This window comes from Aegilops tauschii, chromosome 7 (genome assembly GCF_002575655.3).
Source record: "Aegilops tauschii subsp. strangulata cultivar AL8/78 chromosome 7, Aet v6.0, whole genome shotgun sequence".
Classification (NCBI taxonomy): Eukaryota; Viridiplantae; Streptophyta; class Magnoliopsida; order Poales; family Poaceae; genus Aegilops; species Aegilops tauschii.
The window spans coordinates 70,908,744-70,932,535 of NC_053041.3; the positions used below are offsets into that span (position 1 = coordinate 70,908,744).

At 48.4% G+C, this 23,792-nt stretch overlaps 3 protein-coding genes across 3 annotated transcripts; 2 read left to right on the forward strand and 1 right to left on the reverse strand.

Moving 5' to 3' along the window:
- Nucleotides 1–1,213: 1,213 nt before the first annotated feature.
- Nucleotides 1,214–2,038, forward strand: LOC120970311 (uncharacterized). Its single transcript, XM_040397507.1, has one exon. The coding sequence runs from the start codon at nt 1,214–1,216 to the stop codon at nt 2,036–2,038; it is 825 nt and encodes a 274-aa protein (XP_040253441.1).
- A 162-nt stretch (nt 2,039–2,200) lies between these two features.
- Nucleotides 2,201–6,097, reverse strand: LOC141026845 (uncharacterized). The gene is made up of 5 exons (XM_073503704.1): nt 5,973–6,097; nt 5,332–5,422; nt 4,963–5,245; nt 4,714–4,881; nt 2,201–2,436 (listed from the first exon to the last, which is right to left on the reverse strand). Exons 1-5 carry the CDS (start codon nt 6,095–6,097, stop codon nt 2,201–2,203), a joined length of 903 nt encoding a protein of 300 aa, XP_073359805.1.
- Nucleotides 6,098–20,549: 14,452 nt separating this feature from the next.
- LOC109779141 (uncharacterized) lies at nt 20,550–21,779 on the forward strand. The gene has a single exon (XM_020337750.1). The coding sequence runs from the start codon at nt 20,550–20,552 to the stop codon at nt 21,777–21,779; it is 1,230 nt and encodes a 409-aa protein (XP_020193339.1).
- Nucleotides 21,780–23,792: the final 2,013 nt, after the last annotated feature.

The following is a 23,792-nucleotide window of genomic DNA, read 5'->3' on the forward strand; positions in this document are numbered from 1 at the left end:
CACCTCATTGGTCCCGGTTCGTGGCATGAACCGGTACTAAATCCGGGCCTTCTGTCCCGGTTCATGCCAAGAACCGGGACAAATGGTTGTGGGCCAGGAGCGAGGACCATTAGTCCCGGTTCGTGGCACGAACCGGAACAAACGGTTCCATACGAACCGGGACCAATGCCCACGAGGCCCCGGCCGGCCCCCTGGGCTCACGAACCGGGACGAATGCCCCCATGGGTCCCGGTTCGTGACTGAACCGGGGATAATGTGAAAACTGCCCTGTGACCTATGCCCTGTTTTCTACTAGTGCTAGATAGTCATGGTAGCCAACTTCAAAGAGATTTTCAATCATAGAAAGTCATACTAAACAAACTAACAAGAAGTTGCTTTTCTATAGTACTAAAGTTGCCTCCGTAGCATCCAATGTTGCGCAACAAAAAAGTTAGTCGAAACATACTCATATGGGATCTAGTTTTGAAGATCTCGTCACGATTAACCTAAGGGTGAAAACAGATCTTAATTTCGATGCTTGGTCTAAAAGTTATAGATTTCCAAAATTTTGAAAACGCAAATTAAATGCATGCAGATCTAAGTTTCAACTGAATCCCCACCCCATGCACTGTCCCCACGTGGGCCGCTCCCTTGCGCTTGTCGTGACATGGGTTATTATTGTTCTGGTCGGACGATTCCGCGCGCGTCACTGGCGATCGGGCGTATCGAAGGGCTCTCGCGCGTGCGCTCGAGACAGCCATCCGGCGCAGCCGCGCGATTCAGAATTCAGGTATTTTTAAATAGTAGGGAACATATAGAGATTAGCTGGTTTACATGTATAATTTCTAACTGTATCTTGAATTTTACATCCTAGGACTTCATATCGTTTACCAATGTTTGGCTCGATGTGTTTCGTTTCAGTAATATTTATTTGCACGTCCTTCCAGTTTCAATAGCTGGACTCATTTTGTTAGAAACACGAATCACTTTGCCTTGTAGTATTGGCACATTCATGTGCATGCTTAATTAGTTGAACCCTGGCTGGCTGTGGCCAATTCCGAGCACGTGACGCCGGTTGTGCCTAACGCAACGCAACTCGCCACGCTCGGAAGGAACTGAAACGCGCGGCGCGGCGCACAAAGTTGAGCGTGACTTGCTCCGAGCGAAAACAGAAATAATTGTGCACGCGCGGAAGTCATGCCTAGCCTAGGTTTTGGTGAATCAATCAATCGCGATGGCGAAAGACTCTTCTTGGGCGTACCTGCCAGATGATCTCCTGCTCCTGGTCCTCCGCCGCCTCACGTCCCTCGCGGACCGCGTCCGAGCAGGCGCCATCTGTAGACCATGGCGCTCCGCCGCCGGCCAGCTCCCACCGAGGCGGCTCCCGTGGGTCATGTTCGGCAACGGCACCCTCTTCGACCTGGCAAACGACAGCGCGACGCACCCGCACCACCGCCTGCGTCTCCCCGACGATTGCTGGCGCTACAGCGCCGGCGAGAACATGTTGTTCCTCGTGCACCAGCGCGACGGTAGCTGCTCCCTCTTGAACGCTCTCTCCGGCGTCACCACCCGTCTCCCCGAGCTAGCCGGCCTCCTGCGGACTTACGACGTCCGGCATCGTCGACTGCGGAACGAGCTCAGCTGCACCCCCCACAACCACAACGAGCTCAGGGGCATCCTCCGCTCCTGGTGGGGCCAAACCGAGCCCCCCATGAAAGCTATAGGGAAGGTGGTGGTGTCCTCCTCGGCGTCAGACGACGAGCCCATCGTCGTCGCCGTCCTGATCGGACGCGATGTCATCGTGTCCACTTGCCGACCGACCGGCGAGAGCAGCTCAGTCCTCCTGGGGGATCTACATCACGAGGCCATCGACATTGCCCTTTTTCAAGGGAAAATCTACGCGCTCTCCAGGGGCCATGTCCTCGAGACCCTTGACCTCAGCAATGGCCACCAAAAAGGCTTCAAACTCAAGTACAGTACCGAACTCATGATAAAGCACCCATGGCAAAACCACCACCACCAACATTTCCAAGACGGTTTTCCCTTGGTCGAGATGTAGCTGCTCGAGTCCGGTGGCAAGCTGTTGATGGTGAAGCGATGGCTCCGCCGCCCATGGATGAGGATGCCCAGCTCCCCGGATGCGGATGGTAGAAGAACTTTCCGGTTCGAGGTCTGGGAAGCCAACCTGAGCGAACGCCGGTGGAAGAAGTTGGACGGCAGCCTACAAGGCCAGGCGCTCTTTGTTAGCAGGCCGTGCTCCAAGTCTTTGCCCGCTGGTCATGGAGTTCAGGGAGACTGTATCTACTTCCTCAACAAACTCTACCAGTGGAAGCAGCCGGAGGCACCTCTCGGTGACTGGCGTGTACAACATTAGAGACAAGTCATTCACCCCTTTGTTGCGTGAGTCGATGCCATCGCTGCCGTGGAAGAGCGAGCGGTTTCCGTCATGGTTTTTTCCTGTCCAAGTTTAATTAAATCGTCAACATGTGTTTTTTCTATCCAGTTTAATTGAATCGTCAACATGTGCCCGCATTTATCTTTAGTTGTTTTTCTTGGTTGTCAAAATTAACGACCCCAATATTGTATGCATTTTTGTAGAGTATATTTTTCTAACTCTTTCTTGAATTTTACATCCTGGCGACTTCATATCGTTTACCAATGTTTGGCTCAATGTGTTTGGTTGCAGTTAATATTTATTTGCATGTCCCTGCAGTTTCAATAGCTGGACTCATTTGGTTGGAAACATAATGATTTTGCCTTGTATATTGACACATACATGTGGATGCTTAATTATCTGGTCTCGTTTTCATATTTTATTTTACGGTTTTGCTGAAACTCATTCAGCTGAGAATATTTTTGGTCTCATTCATTGTTTCAACCGTAGGATTCAATCACGTCACGGTTCATGTTTTGTCGAGGAGGAAAGCTTCATAGCAAACAAGGGCCAGCCTATCTGTTGTTCGGCTTGCAGCCCTTTTCTTTGTCGCACCATTTTTGTTGTCCCACGCTGGGTTTTAGCCCGCTGGGCATGTGTGGGCTATCGGGAGATAATAAGGAAATACGTGGCCTTTTTTCTGCATTTTGTTTTTCTTTGCTGTTTTATTTTTTATCCATTATTCCTATTTAACTTTCAATTTTGCCTGCATTTTTTCTTTTTTTTTTACTTTTTTTGTTTTCATTTTTTGATTGGGAGAGAACATGTAAAGATTTTTGAAACTTATTTATACTCAAATGAGATTGGGTTAATTTCTGAAATGTACTAGAAGATGATTTTTTATACTTTTTTTGTTCCTGTTTTTTTCTCATTTGTGTTTTCTTTTTTATGCCTATCAGTAATATTTTAGACCCACAAAGAGGATGACAGCTACATCCATTCTAGAATCGAAGAGAGCGTGAATGAAAGTAGCGGTTCCATTCTAGATTTTCTTTTTCTGTTTTTCATTGAAAATTTTGGATTTATGTTGTTGTTCTAATTTTTTGCAAGTTCATATTTTTACTCGTGCTTCCTTTCTCATTTTATTTTTTATATCCATTTTTTCATTTTTGTTCTTGCTGTTTTTTCGTCTTCATCTATTAAAAAAGTTCTTTTATTTCCTACTATATGTCGAGGGTCCCCAATTGCATGTCAACCATCGACTCGCAACTAGTGTGTGTGTGTATGTGTTTGTGTGGAGGGTCTCCGGTTGCATGTCAACCATCGACTCGCAACTAGGGGAGCGTGTTTTTGTCGAGGGTCCCCAGTTGCATGCCGACCATCGACTCGCAACTAGGGTGTGTGTGTGTGTGTGGAGGGTCTCCGGTTGCATGTCAACCATCGACTCGCAACTAGGGGAGTGTGTGTTTGTCGAGGGTCCCCACACTACTAGAAAAAGGCTTACTAGTGGCGCACCAGTTTTGCCTACTAATGGCGCACTACTGGTGCGCTACTAGCACCACGCCACTAGAATATTTTAGTAATGGCGCACCATACTAATGGCGCACCGCGGGTGCGCCATTAGTATCCCACAGGTGCGCCATTCCCATTAGTATCCCACAGGTGCGCCATTAGTAACTGGTATACTAATGGCGCACCAGATGGAAGTGCGCCATTAGTAGCATTTTTTTAAAAAAAGAAATCGTTTTTTTCTTAATCTCAGGTCACTATTTCACATATGAGATATCCAACACATATATATACAACAAGCATCCATATAACAATCATATCCAACACACAAGTTTCATCATATATACATACATAGCCAACACATAGTTCCATCGTTACATATTACAAAAGTTTCACATTGTTCATCCAACATCGTTATCCATCCAACACCATATTACAAAAGTTTCACATAGTTCAGTTCTCATTGTTCTTCTCCTTCTCCTTCCTCAGCCTGATGCGCCAAGAGCGGCGAGGCGGTGGAGGCAGCTGTGGGATGTAGTCTTCTACCACAATTGGCGTGGTCATGTCGCCCAGCTGTGGGATCGCCGGCGCCACCACCGGTGCGTGGTCATTGTCAGGCACCACCACCATCGCGAGGCCACCTTCAGGCAGGACGGGCACGACCATCGCTAGGTCATCCTCAGCCACCACCATCTCTTGCCCATGGTCAGCCACCACCATCTCTTGCCCATGGTCAGCTACCACCATCTCTTGCCCATGGTCAGCCACCACCATCTCTTGCCCTTGGTCAGCCAACACCAGCGCTAGGTCATCCTCAGCCTGATGCCCATCGTCATCCTGCAGCGGCCCACTCTGCTCCTTTTCTCCCCCACTCCAGTCCGGATCATCCTTCTTGCTGTCTTTGCTGCTGCCAGAATCGCTGCTGCTTTCGCTAAAGCCAGAATCGCTGTTGCTTTTGCTACAACCATAATCGCTGCTGCTTTGGCTGTAGCCAGTGTCGCTGCTGCTGCTCCCATTGCCTGTCCAAATGCAACAATGGCCGTTAACAATCGATGTGAGACAAAGCCAAATGTAGAGGAATAAGAAGAGGCAGAACGCACTGGCATCTTCGTCGTCAGTGTAGCGCATGCGACACATAGTCGTGTTGAAAACCTTCACGATGAGCATTGTGGCGTCATCGTCGTACCTGAAGAGAAGAAAGTACCCGGTCCGTAGGTCGTAGGCACTGTAGAACTTCTCCCAGCCACGGCACAGGTACATGTGGCCCTCCTCGATCACCAACTCCACGTCCCACAGCCTGCGAACCCCGCTGCCGGCCTGTCGGAGCTTCACATTATGTGGCGGATCTTCACCCAGCATGTTCATAAAAGTGTCAGGCAGCCTCTGCAATTTGGGACAAGGAGTGATGTAGCAAACAACAGAGTTATCATAATGAGATGGGTGAAGGGGAGATCTCTCGTTTTATGTACCTGCCTCGTGGCTGATACTGAAGTCCCAAGTATGATACTGAAGTACTCGAAAGCATCCAACTCGTACTCCGGTGAGGCAGAGCGGCGGTGGCTGCTTCCCCCCATCTCTGATAAGCAGCAGAAGAGACCAATTAGTACCAGGATTATACATCGACTAATTATACATCTGACCCAATTTATAAAACATGCGATGTATTCCACAATACAAAGAACAACTACCATTAATAGGTTGTTGTTTAGAAGGTTTCCCACATGTGTATCAGAGAACAAACATATGATCTAAGGTGAAACATTAGTGCCATGGTTAGTGGTAATTGGTAAATTCTATTTCTTTCTTTAGTCGATTTCATTTGCCTTGGTCTGAGGAAAAAAATGCTACAGTTAGGAAATGCAAACATCAGATTAGAAATTATGTAGAATAGATAATCAACTTTGCTGATTCCTAATAATAGACTTATTGATTGACATTTAGGATCAAAATGCAACCAATGAAAAAAGAAAACAGAGGATCAGAGACAAGCCATGTCTTGCATTGTTTCTATTTTTGTGTTTACGGAAGTACCTAATGGTATTTTTATGATGTTTTGCAGCTGGTGAAAATGTATGAAATTGCATTGTTTTGCAGCTGGTGAAAGAAGCACCTAATTGCATTAACACATGTCCAGTTCCAATAGAAATCTTGGGGTACATTCATGCTTGAGACCCATAACAGGAGCTTACTAGCATTAACACATGCATTAACACATGCATCAAGCACCAGCTGCATTGTTTTGCAGCTGGTGAAAGAAGCACCTAAACTACAATACCTTACATGTAAGCAGTGCAAAAGGAGATGAAGAAGATATCAGTTGCTAAACCCGACAGCAATTGTTACACCGCTTTAATATCTCTCAACACTTTCTAGTAGCAACTAACAACCTGTATCATCACATAAGGTTTGCCCTATTGAAGTTTTGCACGATTTGGAATATATAACAGTTAATGATGTAATATGGCAATGAAGCAATTGCATTAAAAAAACTAAGACATGTGGAAGAGTGGACATTGTACCTGTCAAGGGAGAGGATTGCTCTGCGACACCACCAATTCTCAAACTTGGCCTTCACAACACACTACATAGACAGATGTAAACTAAAATATGAATTCCTTTGCACTGGGATCATAAAACAAAATATTTAGAACTGAATCATATAGTAATTAATCACAATCTACAGGGCTGCTGCACTCTAATCTTTGCAAAAGAACAAAAAAATAACATTGTTTTAACCTAAACAGAAGTGCCAAATACTAAACAATGACCATTGTTGTTATACTAGTGAACTATCTGCTAGAGATTCTACACCCATACTGAAAGCAATGTACGAGGCTACGAGCTGCCACCTTTTTGGCGCACCAGGGAGCTGGAGTGGCTGGAGGTCGAGCTGGGCTGCTAGACGTCGACGGGGCGGATCTTGACTGCGAGGGAGTCAGTCCATGGTGATGGAGTCGGCGCTGGACAGGTGGGAGGGAATGGGGAATGGTGGAGAGAGGGAGGAAGGAGGAAGGAGGAGAGGTACCTGGTCGCCGGAGGGGTCGGGGTCGGGGTCGGCGAAGGGGTCGCGGTCGGGATCCGAGCTCTTCCGGGTCCTCGCTCGCCGCGGTCGAAGGAGAGCAGGGGCCGGTGGCGGAGCACGGCAGGGGCAGGCGGGATGGGCGCGTCGGGGCCGCGCTCGCCGGCGTGCAGGCGCGGCGGACGGAGGGGGCGGAGCAAGGGGGCGGCGGCGTACGGTTGGGGTCGAGGAGTGGGGGATCTGGCGAGCGAGGGAGGGAGGGAGGCGACAGTGTTAGGGGAACAAGTATAAAAATTCTAATGGCGCACCTCCCCCTGGTGCGCCATAAGTACGTCAATTCTAATGGCGCACCTTCCCCTGGTGCGCCATTAGAATTTTGTTTTACTTACTAGCCCGACTGGTCAGGTTATATCCCACCTAACCCTATCTCCATCAGAACACGCCCACTAGCCCGACTGGTCAGCACGCAGCACACACACTAGGAGGTCCTGGGTTCGATTCCCAGGCTCCCCAATTTTTTTTATGCATTTAAAAGGCTGTTTGATATTTATTCGTGTTTAAATATGTTCAAACTTGTTTAAATCATAACAGTAATATTTTTTTATAAAAACAGTAATAATTTTTATAAAAAATGCATTTAAAATGCTGTTTGATATTTATTTGTGTTTAAATATGTTGAAACTTGTTTAAATCATAACAGTAATATTTTTTTATAAAAACAGTAATAATTTTTATAAAAACAGGGTGCGGGGGGTGCTCGGCGGCGGTGGAGCGGGGGAGGGTGCGGTGGGTCGTCGGGGGTTGCGGGGGGTGCTCTGTCCTTGTCGTTACCGGTGTAGGATTCCGTCGTTACCCCGGAGTTCTGATAACCATCGCTCTTCATGTCCTTGTCCTCGGTGTAGAATGTGTAGCTGTTGAATGCGAGGCGGAGGTTGCGACGCGCGCGGGCGAGGGCGAGGTTGGTGTCGGCCCTGCGGCGCTGCTCCAGCGAGAGTGGGGTGGGGTCGGAGGGGAGGATGGGGAGAGGGAGGCGGCGGGGGCGCGGATTGGGAGCGGACGGAGAGGAACTGGCGCGGGGGAGAGGGACAAAGGGGAACTGGCGAGGGAGAGGGAGGAATTAGCTATAGCATTCATTTGTGACGGTGGAGCAGGCCGGAGAGGGTGCAGGGGGTCGTCGGCGGCGGTGCAGCGGGCCGGGGAGGGTGCGGTGGGTCATCGGCGGCGGTGGAGCAGGGGAGCTAGGGTGCGGTGGGTCGTCGGCGGCGGTGGAGCGGGGGAGGGTGCGGTGGGTCGTCGTCGGCGGCGGTGGAGCAGGGAAGGGTGCGGTGGGTCGTCGGCGGCGGTGGAGCGGGGGAGGGTGCGGGGGGTCGGCGGCGGCGCCCGGTGGAGCGGGGTAGAGGGTGCGGGGGGTGCTCGGCGGCGAGGGGGGCCGGATCTGGCGAGGTGGGATAGCGATCGAGATGGAGGGGGATCGCTAGTAATGGTGCACTGTTCCCTGGTGTGCCATTAGTAGTTTTGCAAAAAAATAAAAAATAAAAAAAATATAGTAGTGGCGCACTATGTGGCTAGTGCGCCATTAGTATGTTTGGAAAAATAAAATAAAAAAAAATTTGTTACTAATGGCGCACCGTTTGTCTGGTGCGCCATTAGTGTTTTTCACACTAATGGCGCACCAGCACATGGTGCGCCATTGCTATATAGCAATGGTGCACCACATGTCTGGTGCGCCATTAGTGGCCATTCCATCTATAGCCCTTTTCCTAGTAGTGCCAGTTGCATGCCGACCATCGACTCGCAACTAGGTGTGTGTGTGTGTGTGTATGTGTGTGTGTGTGTGTGTGAAGGGTCTCCAGTTGCATGTCAACCATCGACTTGCAACTAGGGGAGTGTGTGTTTGTCGAGGCTCCCCAGTTGCATGTCGACCATCGACTCGCAACTAGGGTGTGTGTGTGTGTGTGTGTGTGTGTCTGTTTGTCGAGGCCCCCAGTTGCATGCTAACCATCAACTCGCAACTAGGGGGCGTGTGTGTTTTGTCGTGGCCCCCAGTTGCAACCCGACCATTGACTTGCAACTAGGGGTGTGTGTGTGTGTTTGTTGAGGCCCCCAGTAGCATGCCAACCATCGACTCGCAGCTCAGGGTGTGTGTGTGTGTGTATGTTTGTTGAGGGTTCCCAGTTGCATGTAAACCATCGACTTGCAACTAGGGTAGTGTGTGTTTGTCGAGGGTCCCCAGTTGCATGTCGACCATCGACTCGCAACTAGGGTGTGTGTGTGTGTGTGTGTTTGTTTGTTTGTTTGTCGAGGCCCCCAGTTGCATGCTAACCATCGACTCGCAACTAAGGGGTGTGTGTGTCTTGTCGTGGCCCCCAGTTGCAACCCAACCATCGACTTGCAACTAGGGGTGTGTGTGTGTTTGTCGAGGCCCCCAATTGCATGCCGAAGATCGACTCACAACTCAGGGTGTGTGTGTTTGTCGAGGGTCCCCAGTTGCATGTCAACCATCGACTTGCAACTAGGGGAGTGTATGTTTGTCGAGGGTCCCTAGTTGCATGTCGACCATCGACTCGCAACTAGGGTGTGTGTGTGTGTGTGTGTGTGTTTGTCGAGGCCCCTAGTTGCATGCTAACCAACGACTCGCAACTAGGGGGGTGTGTTTTGTCGTGGCCCCCAGTTGCAACCCGACCATTGACTTGCAACTAGGGGTGTGTGTGTGTTTGTCGAGGCCCCTAGTTGCATGCCGATCGTCGACTCGCAACTCTGTGTGTGTGTGTGTGTGTCGAGGGTCCCCCGTTGCATGTCAACCATCGACTTGCAACTAGGGGAGTGTGTGTTTGTCGAGGGTCCCCAGTTACATGCCGACCATCGAGTCGCAACTAGGGGGTGTGTGTTTGTCGAGGGTTCCCATTTGTAACTCCACCCACGATACACAACTAGGGCCGGACCCATTTTTTGTCCCAGTTGTAACTTCACCGTCGATATGCAACTGGGGTCATTCATTTTGTCATAGTTACAACTCCACCACCGACATGCAATGGGGGCCCGCCTTTTTTATTTTCCGAGTTGCAAGTCGACCATCGGCACACAACTGGAGCCCAACCCATTTTCGTTCTCGTTTGCATTACACCCTGACATGCAATTGGGAGCCCCACATTTTGTATCCCAGTTGCGAGTCCTCCACGAGTGTGCAACTGGGTGCTCAACTAATTTTGTTCTAGTTGCAACGCCATCCTCGATATGAATAAGGACCCGACCCATTTTTTCAGTTATAAGTCCACCCTCGACAGCACCTCGACCCAACCTGTTTGTCTCAGTTGGAAGTTCACCCTCGACATGCAACTGCATGCCGCAATAAGACAACAATTAAGGTTGGGAGGAGAGTTATCAGCTATTTGCATCTCCATATTTTAAAAAAAAAAATTCATCATTTTCCTTTTTATTGTTTTCATCTTTTTTTAATAAAAGTCATGACATTTTCTTAAAATTGTTTGCATTTATAAAAATCATGGTTTTAAAAAAATATTTTTAATTTAGAAACATAAAGAGTTTTAAGTTTCACAGACATTTTCTGCATTCACTAACTTTTTGAATAATGTGTATGCATGCATGCAAAGGCAAGTGATGAGCAGCTAAGCTCGTGGATAAAATGAGTGCCTGCGCAAGTGTGTTTTTGCATGCGTACGAGTGATCAAGCCAGTGATATGTAGCTAGCTCTGACGGTGTACATGGACGATGTGTGACATATATAGAAGTTGTAAAAGAAATACTAGGTCCAACACAGAGAAAGAGAAAAACTAGATTGAAAAAAAGTAGCAGCGAGGCCCTATCAACCTGTTTTTGTTTCCATGAATGATTGAAACAAACAAACAATTGTATGACGTCATCAATATGTCATCTGAATGAGACCAAATTGTGTCTCATTCAGCTGAGTTCCAGGCGCTCCCTTTATTTTATATGTAGTATATGTAGTACGTATATGAGACCTAGACACATCATAGCTTATATGATGTTTCACGTAATACATAACCTAAACACGTGCATGGATGCATTGCTTGTATCTAGACATTCGGTCTAATGAGGGAGTTTTGTGATTGTTTTTGTCGGATGGTGGAATTTTTAGCCGTTTCTTTTAAGAACAAAGTAAACCTCATAGTAGAAGGGTCGGTGGGTAGCCCTTGCAAAAGTGGCCACACTGCATCCCTTCAGCAACCAATCTTTTTTCTCAATGATGCATTTCACTTGGAACATGACACAAGGTTCCGAGCTAATTAAGTCATCAACATGTGCACCTACTACTTGTAAATGAATAATTGTCGTATAATTGTCTTTTTTTTGGTCGTCCAAAGGACCAAACATAATTGTATGCCACCCACATAAAACAAATCCTATGTGTTTATTTCTTTATGATTAGTTGGTTCACATGGTTGAATTTTACAACCTGATGACATCATATTGATTGTCAATGTTTGGCTCGACGTGTTAGATTTCAGTTAATATTTATTTGCATGTCCCTGTTTCAATGGCTGGGACATAATTTAGTATGCTCTATGAAAAACACGGATGATTTTGCCATGTATTGACACATAAATGTGCATGCTTAATTAGTTAAACTCATATTTTTATTTCATTTTATATGTAGTATGTATGCGAGACCTAGACACGTTATAGCCTATATGATATTCAGACAATACACACCTTAATTAAAACATGCATGGATGCATTGGTGGTATCTATATATTTTGTCTAATGAGGGAGTTTTCTGATTGTCTTTTTCAATGCTGGAATTTTTAGTTGTTCATTTAAAAATAAAGTGACCCTAGAAAAGAGCCTCCTTTATCAGTAGTAATTTCATAAGTATAAAGATGATACAATAGGAGAATCGATACATACATGACTCACCACTACAGTGTCAGTAAACACTTATTGGGCAGTAACCGTCATCTCTATTGCCTATTATCACTAGCCTATCATCCCACTTTGACTGGTCAATGATGATTGCACTGTCCAGCTGCACTGCCTCATATCTTATAAACAAGATAGTATCAACAATGGTACAACAATATTCGCAATGGTATCATCTATCGAACATTGCATATCTATTATCACACTAAAGCATAGTATCAACACTGCACTAGTGTAGAAAAAGCTTAGTGCTGGCTTTGCAAAAATGACGTTGCTGGCGTGGGAGCCCAACGCCAGCAATATGATGTCACTGTTAAAAAATATTTGCAGTGTTAGTGCCCACATCAGCAGTAATTTAGGTGCTTCTTGCATGCCACGTGTCCCACGCCATCACTATTATTTCCCACCTAGCGGCATTCCATGTAACATGCACGCCAACAACAGTTTTCTCAGCCAAAAAATTTATTTGCACCACCATATAGCATTTTGCATCTCGGTGACATAGATAATTATATAGACCAACAGTAGCACAATGGCCAAACATAGGTAATTATATAGATAAGATATCCAACAATCATCGATCTCACAAACAGTTCTAGCTAATGATTAGTAATTGTCAATATGCACTACAAGCGAACTAATCTATCTTATATCTTATATCTTATATCTTATCTTATATTTACTAATTGGAGGCACCATACGGGTCATCATAGTAATCCACATCATTAAAAATATTTTAACCGTTGATCTATTTAACTGATCTATCTTGACCCCATGATTTACGTTACTTTTGTGGAAAAAAAAGTCAACATACACATATCAATCAGATGTGAAGTAATTAGAAAACCTTACGTTACTTTTGTGAAGAAAAAAAGAGCAACCCTACACGTGAAAAAAAGAGCATCATATCTAATCAACTCTTAGCCGTTGGATTATTACTTTATTAGATGTGGAGATGAAATCTTTGATCGTGATATTCCTGTAGGGACGTAATAATGTCAAATATCAATCTCTTTGCTAAAAAAAAATCTTTCGGATCTCTCTCTTAATCGTGTCTCCATCTCACGCCGCTGACTTCTATCAAATAGTTAGGTCAATCGAGATTGCCTTCTACGTGCTTATCTCGCCGGCCAAGCTTCATGAACGATTGCACTAGGAACGAATCATGCTAGCTTGCTTCATCACCGTTCACAAGTCAACGCCGGAGGCCAGTACGTCCATGTTACTTTTGCCATCAACCATATCTCTGATGTGTGTGTGTTAGCAGATTAAAGAAATCGATCTGGATTACCTGTGCGTACATACGTGCATATGTGAATCAATCTAGATTACGTGCTGCTTAGGAATTTAGCATGGCTGTGCAACCTGTCTTCTTCGGAGATGAAAATTAAGTTCCTAGCACCCGTGCGACATGATTCAGGACCTGTGCCAACAGTCCTCTCTTTCTCTCTTTGGACAACGACCGTTCCGCTGCTTCTCTTTTTGCTATTGTCGCTAGACCCGATGACCTTCTATAGCTTTTCCAGGTTGGCACTCAGGTTGAACCACCGCGCAATGACCTGCTGCGCAGGAAATAATTCCTACGTATTGGGATGTACAAGAGGATAGCAAACACATCTGGCCGGCAGAGACAAGCCGTACTTTGTTCGTGGCAACTGCTACGACTGATGCCCTATGGCGGTAGAAGCAACAGCAACGACAATGTTTTGTCGAGCAATGACCTTCTATAGCTTTTCCAGGTTGCCAACTAGGAAGTTCTTCCACCCCACCGAGCTTAAGATAATGCAACCATCCGTATCCGCTACGTACGCACAGGTGGAGATGAAGCCCCTTCATGTAAGGCGTACTCCAACATAGCCTGCTTCATCAGCCTCAATGACACAACTTGGAGCTAGCCTCTTAGGCAATTTCTGAGAACACACACACACACTCCCAAGCATATCATACGGATCTAAAAACAAATCCATGCGATAAATGAGCATGTCATGCACAATTATGAAAAAAGCATACACTTCAATTCACATATATCATCGGTTTCTACACTAAACATATCAATCAGATCGATTCTACACTAAACATATCAATCAAATTGATTCTACACTAAGCATATTAATGTTGGAAATATGCCCTAGAGGCAACCATATTTGTATTATTTGTTTTCATGTTTATAACTAAGAGTTTATATTCTATGCTATAATTGCTATAATTCTTGAATATGATTCGTAGAAAATCTCATAAGATCGATTCTCTTTTTTTGTCTTCTCCACACAACCCCCATCATCATACTCTATTCCACCCATAGTGCTGTATCCATGGCTCATGCTCATGTATTGCGTGAAAGTTGAAAAAAGTTTGAGATTACTAAAGTATGAAACAATTGCTTGGCTTGTCATCAGGGTTGTGCATGATGAGAGCATTCTTGTGTGATGAAAATGGAGCATGGCCAAACTATATGATTTTGTAGGGATGAACTTTCTTTGGCTATGTTATTTTGAGAAGACATAATTGCTTGGTTAGTATGCTTGAAGTATTATTATTTTTATGTCCATATTAAACTTTTATCTTGAATCTTTCGGATATGAATATTCATGCCACAATAAAAAAATTACATTGAGAATCATGCTAGGTAGCATTCCACATCAAAAATTCTGTTTTTATCATTTACCTACTCGAGGACGAGCAGGAATTAAGCTTGGGGGTGCTTGATACGTCTCCAACGTATCTATAATATTTTATTGTTCCATGCTATTATATATTTTGTTTTGGATGTTCAATGGGATTTACTATACACTTTTATATTATTTTTGGGACTAACCTATTAACCCAAGGCCCAGTGCAAATTGCTGTTCTTCTTTGCCTATTTCAGTGTTTCGCAGAAAAGGAATACCAAACGGAGTCCAAACGGAATGAAACCTTTAGGAGCGTGATTTTTGGAAAAAATGTGATTCAGAGGACTTGGAGTGGACGTCAAGAAATCAACGATGAGGCCACGAGGCAGGGAGGCGCGCCCCCCACCCTCGTGGGCCCCTCGCAGCTCCACCAACCTACTTCTTCCTCATATATATATATATATATATATATATATATATATATATATATCCATATACCCTGAAACCAACCAGGACCACCAAGAAACCCTATTTCCGCCGCCGCAACCTTCTGTACCCGTGAGATCCCATCTTGGGGCCTTTTCCGGCGCTCCGCTGGAGGGGGATTCGATCATGGAGGGCTTCTACATCAACACCATAGCCTCTCCGATGATGTGTGAGTAGTTTACCATAGACCTTCGGTTCCATAGTTATTAGCTAGATGGCTTCTTCTCTCTCTTTGGATCTCAATACAAAGTTCTCCTCGATCTTCTTGGAGATCTATTCGATGTAACTCTTTTTGCGGTGTGTTTGTCGAGATCCAATGAATTGTGGGTTTATGATCAAGATTATCTATGAACAATATTTGAATCTCCTCTGAATTCTTTTATGTATGATTGGTTATCTTTGCAAGTCTCTTTGAATTATCAGTTTGGTTTGGCCTACTAGATTGATCTTTCTTGCAATGGGAGAAATGCTTAGCTTTGGGTTCAATCTTGTGTTGCTCGATCCCAGTGACAGTAGGGGAAACGACACATATTGTATTGTTGCCATCGAGGATAAAAATATGGGGTTTATATCATATTGCTTGAGTTTATCCCTCTACATCATGTCATCTTACCTAATGCGTTACTCTGTTCTTATGAACTTAATACTCTAGATGCATGCTGGATAGCGGTCGATGTGTGGAGTAATAGTAGTAGATGCAGGCAGGAGTCGGTCTACTTGTCACGGACGTGATGCCTATATACATGATCATGCCTAGATATTGTCATAATTATGCACTTTTCTATCAATTGCTTGACAGTAATTTGTTCACCCACCGAAATACTTATGCTATCTTGAGAGAAGCCACTAGTGAAACCTATGGCCCCCGGGTCTATTTTCCATCATATTAATCTCCAGTCAACTAGCTATTTCTGTCGCCGTTCATTTTGCAATCTTTACTTTTAATCTTTATCATAAAAATACCAAAAATATTATCTTATCATTTCTATCAGATCTCACTTTTGCAAGTGGCCGTGAAGGGATTGACAACCACTTTATCGCGTTGGTTGCAAGGTTCTTATTTGTTTGTATAGGTACGAGGGACTTGCGTGTGGCCTCCTACTGGATTGATACCTTGGTTCTCAAAAACTGAGGAAAATACTTACGCTACTTTGCTGCATCACCCTTTCCTCTTCAAAGGAAAACCACCGCATGCTCAAGAGGTAGCACCCGTCACGTCTAACCCTAACACAGACGACCGACGGGTCAAGCCCTTTGACTTTCGTCGGACGGCGTTTGACCGGCGGACCTTTTCACCTGGTTGTCATAGCCCAGCCCATAGCTACACCCCCAACACTGTCCCGGCCCAACCCACCCCAAGATTCCCTCCGTGTCGGCCCAGCGTGGCTGTTTCCCCCCTCCGGGACACGGCGGCAGCGACGCCCGTGAAGGGGGGCACACCCCGGAGCCGCGTGTCGGGTGCCTGCGCCTACCACCATGCTTCCACAATCGTAGGAGGGCCCACCGGAACACCTGGCGGCATTGCTAACCCCCCCCCCCTTGGTACCCCGTCCAGTCTAACCCTGACACAAACAACCGTCGGGTCTAGCCCTTTGACTTTCACCGGACGGGGTTTGACCGGTGGACCTTTTCACCTGGTTGTCATAGCCCAGTCCATAGCTACACCCCCAACACCGTCCCGGCCCAACCCACCCCAAGATTCCCTCCGTGTCGGCCCGACGTGGTCATTTCCCTCCTCTGGGACACGGCGGCAGTGACGCCCGTGAGGGGGGCACACCCCGGAGCCGCGTGTCGGGTGCATGCACCTGCCACCACGCTTCAACAACCGTAGGAGGGCCCACCGCAACACCTAGCGGCATTGCTACCCCCCAGGTACCCCGTCCCGTCTAACCCTGATGCAGAAGACTGCCGGGTCTAGCCCTTTGACTTTCACTGGACGGGGTTTGACCGGTGGACCTTTTCACCTGGTTGTCATAGTCCAGCCCATAGCTACACCCCCAACACTGTCCCGGCCCAACCCACCCCAAGATTCCCTCCGTGTCGGCCCGACGTGGCCGTTTCCCCCCTCCGTGACACGGCGGCAGCGACGCCCCTGAGGGGGGCACACCCCGGAGCAGCGTGGCAGGTGCCTGCGCCTGCTACCACGCTTCCACAACCGTAGGAGGGCCCACCGCAACACCTGGCAGCATTGCTACCCCCCCCCCCCCCAGGTACCTCGTCCAGTCTAACCCTCACACAGAAGACCACCGGGTCTAGCCCTTTGACTTTCGCCGGACGGGGTTTGACCGGGTGGACCTTCTCACCTAGTTGTCATAACGCAGCCCATAGCTACACCCCCAACACGGTCTGGACCCAACCAACCACTAGATTCCCTACGTGTCGGCCCGACGTGGCCGTTTCCCCCTCCGGGACACGGCGGCAGCGATGCCCGTGAGGGGGGGGCACACCCCGGAGCCGCGTGTTGGGTGCCTGCACCTGCCACCATGCTTCCACAACTGTAGGAGGGCCCACCGCAACACTTGGCGGCATTCCTACCCCCCTCCCCCCAGGTACCCCGTCCCGTCTAACCCTGACACAGACGACCGTCGGGTCTAGCCCTTTTACTTTCGCCGGACGAGGTTTGACTGGTGGACCTTTTCACCTGGTTGTCATAGCCCAGCCCATAGCTACACCCACCAACACCGTCCCGGCCCAACCCACCAAAAGATTCCCTCCGTGTCGGCCCGACGTGGCTGTTTCCCCCCTCCGGGACACGGCGGCAGCAACGCCCGTCAGGGGGGCACACCCCGGGGCCGCGTGCCGGGTGCCTGCGCCTGCCACCATGCTTCTGCAACCTTAGGATGGCCCACCGCAACACCTGGCGGCACTGCTACCCCCCCCCCCAGGTACCCCGTCCCATCTAACCCTCACACAACAGTCCACCGGGTATAGCCCTTTCACTTTCGCCGGACGAGGTTTGCCGGTGGACCTTTTCACCTCGTTGTCATCGCCCAGCCCATAGCTACACCCCGCAACATGGTATGGACCCAATCAACCACTAGATTACCTACGTGTCGGTCCGACGTGGCTGTTTCCCCCCTCCGGGACACAATGGCAGCGATGCCCGTGGGGGAGCTCACCCCGGAGCCGCATGTCGGGTGCCTGCACCTGCCACCGCGTTTCCACAACTGTAGGAGGGCCCACCGCAACACCTGGCGGCATTGCTACCCCCCCCAAGTACCCCGTCCCGTCTAACCCTTACACAGACGACCGCGGGGTCTAGCCCGTTGACTTTCGCCGGACGGGGTTTGACCGGTGGACCTTTTAACCTGGTTGTCATAGCCCAGCCCATAGCTACACCCCCAACACCGTCACGGCCCAACCCTCCCCAAGATTACCTCCGCGTCGGCCCGACGTGGCCGTTTCCCCCTGCGGGACACGGCGACAGCGACGCCCGTGAGGGGCGGCACACTCCGGAGCCATGTGTCGGGTGCCTGTGCCTGCCACCACGCTTCAACAACCGTAGGAGGGCCCACCGCAACACCTGGCGGCATTGCTACCCCCCCCCCCCACAGGTACCCCGTCCCGTCTAACCCTGACGCAGACGACTGCCGGGTCTAGCCCTTTGACTTTCACTGGACGGGGTTTGACCGGTGGACCATTTCACCTAGTTGTCATACCCCAGCCCATAGCTACACCCCCAACACCGTCCCGGCCCAACCCACCCCAACATTCCCTCCGTGTCGGCCCGACGGGGTCGCTTCCCTCCTTCGGGACACGGCGTCAGCGATGCCCGTGAGGGGAGCACACCCCGGAGCCGCGTGTCGGGTGCCTGCACCTGTCACCACGCTTCCACAACCGTAGGAGAGCCCACCGCAACACCTGGCGGCATTGCTCCCCCCCCCCGAGGTACCCCTTCCCGTCTAACCCTGACATAGACAATCGCCGGGTCTAGCCCTTTGACTTTCGTTGGACGGGGTTTGACCGGTGGACCTTTTTACATGCTTGCCATAGCGCAGCCTATAGCTACACCCCCAACACCGTCCCGGCCCAACCCACCCAAAGATTCCCTCCGTGTCGGCCCGACGTGGCCGTTTCCCCCCTCCGGGACACGGCGGAGCACACCCCGGAGCCGCGTGTCGGTTGCCTGCGCCTGCCACCACGCTTCCACAACCGTAGGAGGGCCCACCGTAACACCTCGCGGCATTGCTACCCCCCCTTGGTACCCCGTCCAGTCTAACCCTGGCACAGACGACCGCCGGGTCTAGCCCTTTGACTTTTGCCGGACGGGGTTTGACCGGTAGACCTTTTCACCTGGTTGTCATAGCCCAGCCCATAGCTACACCCCCAACACCATCCCGGCCCAACCAACCCCAAGATTCCCTCCGTGTCCGCCCGACGTGGCCGTTTCCCTCCTCCGGGACACGGCGGCAGCGACGCCCGTGAGGGGGGCATAACCCGGAGCCGCGTGCCGAGTGCCTGCGCCTGCCACCATGCTTCCACAACTGTAGGAGGGCCCACCGCAACACCTGGTGGCATTGCTACCCCACCCAGGTACCTCGTCCCGTCTAACCCTCACACAGAAGACCACCGGGTCTAGCCCTTTGACTTTCGACGGACGGGGTTTGACCGGGTGGACTTTCTCACCTGGTTGTCATAACGCAGCCCATAGCTACACCCCCGAACACGGTCTGGACCCAACCAACCACTAGATTACCTACGTGTCGGCCCGACGTGGCCGTTTCCCCCTCCGGGACACGGCGGCAGCGACGCCCGTGAGGGGGGGGGGCACACCCCGGAGCCGCGTGTTGGGTGCCTGCACCTGCCACCATGCTTCCACAACTGTAGGAGGGCCCACCGCAACACATGGCGGCATTCCTACCCCCCTCCCCCAGGTACCCCGTCCCGTCTAACCCTGACACAGACGACCGTCGGGTCTAGCCCTTTTACTTTCGCCGGACGGGGTTTGACCGATGGACCTTTTCACCTGGTTGTCATAGCCTAGCCCATAGCTACACCCCCCCAACACCATCCCGGCCCAACCCACCCCAAGATTCCCTCTGTGTCTGCCCGGCATGGCCGTTTCCCTCCTCCGGAACACGGCGACAGCGACGCCCATTGTTTATTTTTCATCACAAGAGTTTTCATCACAGATTAGCGCAGATTTTTGTAGTGAGATAGACAGAAATGGCAGCCGTTCGGAGAAAGAAGAAGGACCCGATCTTATCCCAAAATTCTTTGTTTGTGAGGGGAACGAATGAAGACTAGATCTTCCGCGTGGCCGCAAATGAAGACAATGTCTTTGTCTCAGTGGGCTATGAAGATACCTCTTCGGTCCAGGGAAAAGTCCCTTCGGCCCACGAGGGAACACCGGACAGAAGGGGTTGTATAAATGCAAATTCTGAATTTTGCCATGTAGCTTCAAGATTTTGTAAAGTAAAAAAAATGATCTTAGATAGCTACGTCTGGGCATACAATCACCTTCCTAATCATGCAATCATAGGAGTTCGTTTTCTGTAATTTTGAAATAAAAACTGGTTAGATAGATTTGAGCACACAAGATAAATAGACAGACAGGTAGACTTGTTTAAAAAGGAAAGCAATGGCGGTTTAACCTAGACTAAATAGAACCACGCACGTACGCTTTATTTTCTTACCAGAATCATCAACCAAAGCTAGGTTTTCGTGAATCATGATGGCGAAAGACCAGCGCCAGTCTGCATGGACGGACCTGCAACCGGATCTCCTGCTCCTGGTCCTCCACCACCTCACGTCCCTCTTGGACCGCGTCCGAGCAGGCGCCGTCTGCAGGTCGTGGCGCTCCGCCTCCAGCCTGCTCCCACCGACGCGGCTCCCCTGGGTCGTGTTCGGCGACGGCACCCTCTTCGACCTCGCCAACGACAGCGCGCCGCACCCGCACTACCGCCTGCGTCTCCCCGATGACTGCTGGCGCTACAGCGCCGGCGAGAACATGCTGTTTCTCGTGCACCAGCGCGACGGCAGCTGCTCCCTCATGAACGCTCTCTCCGGTGCCAGGACCGATCTCCCTGAGCTAGCTGCTATCTTGCGGACTGACAACCTCTGGCACCGAAAGCCAAACGAGCTCAGGCGCACCCCCCATGACCCACACGAGCCCACGATGGCTATAGGAAAGGTGGTGTTATCTTCAGCGCCGGACGACCCCATCGTCGCCGTCCTGCTCGAAAACAAAATCTTCGTTTCTACTTGCCGGCCGGCCGGAGAGAGCAACTCATGCCTGCTGGTGTTGGTTCACGAGGCCGTCGACATGGTTCTGTTTCAAGGGCAGATCTACGCCCTCTCCATCAGACATGTCCTCTCGAACCTCAACCTCATCAATGGTCACCTCGACAAGCCGACGCCGCCTGGCGTTGAACCAAAAGTGCGGTGCGTTTTAGATTTGATAAAGAACCCGTGGTCATGGCAGCAACATGAGCAAGATGAAGAAGACGTTTTCAAGCAAGATGAAGAAGACGTTTTCGCTGACCCCCTGGTCGAGCTATATCTAGTTGAGTCTGGCGGCAAGCTCTTGATGGTGAAGCGATGGCTCCGCCGCCCATGGATGCCCTGCTTCCCGGAAGGTAGAAGAACTTTCTGCTTGCAGGTGTGGGAGGCAGACATTAGCGAAGGCCAGTGGAAGAAGTTGGACGGCAGCCTAGAAGGCCGGGCGCTCTTTGTGAGCAGGTCTTGCTCTAAGTCTTTGCCCGTCGGTCATGGAGTTCGAGAAGACTGTATCTACTTCCTGAAGAACCTCTATGTGTCGAGGAAGCCGAACGCACCTCTCGGCGACTTTGGCGTGTACAACGTTAGAGACAAGACGTTCACCCCTTTGTTGCTTGAGTCAATGCCATCGCTGCCGTGGAAGAGTGGGCGGTTTCCATCATGGTTTTTTCATGGCCAAGTTTAATTAAGTCATCAACATGCATGTGCCAGCATTTAGTTGTATTCCTAATTGCTTGTCCAATGGTCCCAAAAAGAAATTGTATGCATTTTTGTATGGTTATTAGGACAATGCCCATGCGTTGCAATGGGGTATAAATATTTACTCAGTACGTTAGCTTGTGATTTACCTGCACATACTAATGTGATTGTGTAAATGAATGTTTTATCAAATCGTCCCCGTGATTTTATCTTATAGTTTGATGTGAAGTTTGCTAAGTAAATAAAAGTGAAATTGGTTCAGAAGATAAATAATTACCATAATTGGTTATCATTTGGGGAAGGTTGGATGAAAGGATGATGAGAAGAACAATGAAACATGGAATCTTACAATATTTTTAAGGACGTGGCTACCTGGCGCCCGAGCGCTGGCTCGCGGGATCGAGCGCTCTCCCCAAAAGGAAGGCGGGCTGTCACTTTCCCAAAAAAGCAAATCAGTTTCTCACACCACCACCCCACGTCCCCGTGATTCCGAAACCAACTGACATCCTAAAAGGAAACTACTTGACGTATTCACGCTACTTAGGAAATCACCTACGATCTTGTCCCGCGTGCATTTTATTTGGGTTTCAAAAAATTTCAAAAGCTATAACTTTTGATTCGTGCATCGGAATTCATATCCGTTTTCACCGTTGGGTTTCTCACGACGAGTACTTCAAAACTAGATCCCATATGGGTACATTTTGACAAACTTTTTTCTCGGCCAATTTTGGGTTGTATTGAGGCAACTATAGTGCTATAAGAAAGCAACTTTTTTTTCTATTATGATTGCCTATCAACGAAAAATCTTTCTAAGTTGGTTATCGCAACTACCAAAATTGACTAGCTTCATCTCTAAGTTGTATACCATAACTAGCAAGTATCCTAACTCTATGCCATCTATTACACTACTGCACACAACTAATTAGGAGGCTACTAGGCGAATTCACTAATAGATACGGTTCAATTCATCTACCATCAAAGTTGCTCCTACTTAGCACTAAAGTTGCCTCATTTAGCATCATGTTCTTATTTTTGGCCTAGTATGACTTTCTATTAGGTTGATTTGTGTCAAAACAATAAAATCACACAAAACATGAGGTGCCTTTTAGTGCTACATACAAGCAACTTCACTGCACTATGTCCTGTGAGTCTTGCTGACTTTATCCCAATTTGTCTATCATGGCTGCTCGGTTGCTTACATTGATTATGAGTTGCCTACGTTTGATGCTCAGTTGCCTAGAAATACTATAAAGTTGCCTAACATTGATACCCAGTTTTCTACCTGTGATGCTCAGTTGCCTACAAATACTATGAAATTGCCTAACATTGATGCACAGTAGCCTATCATTGATGATTAGTTGCCTGTGGTTGATGCCCAGTTGCCTACAAATACTATGAAATTGCCTAACACTCATGTCCATTTTGCCTATCGTTAGTGACCAGTTGCCCACGGTTCATGCTCAGTTGGCTACAAAATACTATGAAATTGCCCAACATTGATGTTAGTTGCCTAACTTTATAAATTAGTTGCCTACTAATATTGGGAAGTTTCTTATCATTCTTTTTCTAAGTTGCCTACCTGTGATGCTCTGTTGCCTGCCATTTCTATTTCAGTTGCCTAGAATACATTGAAAAGGTGGTCCATCATTGTTAGTAAGTTGCCTTTCTATGAAACTAAGTTGTTTACTATACCAAAAAGTATTACATGCAACTAAGGATGATATTAAGCTACTCGCTTGTCATGGCAAGCAGTTTAGGATGATGTTAGCCTATCCCAGAAACTAAGTTGTCTACAATACTACCAAATTGGAGGTGAAGCTAATTATGATAGAAAACTTAGAAGTGAAGCCAGTTAACTAGATAGTCATGGTAGCCAACTTCAAAGAGATTTTCAATCATAAAAAGTCATACTAAACAAACTAACAAGAAGTTGCTTTCCTATAGTACTAAAGTTGCCTCCGTAGCATCCAAAGTTGCTCAACAAAAAAGTTAGTCGAAA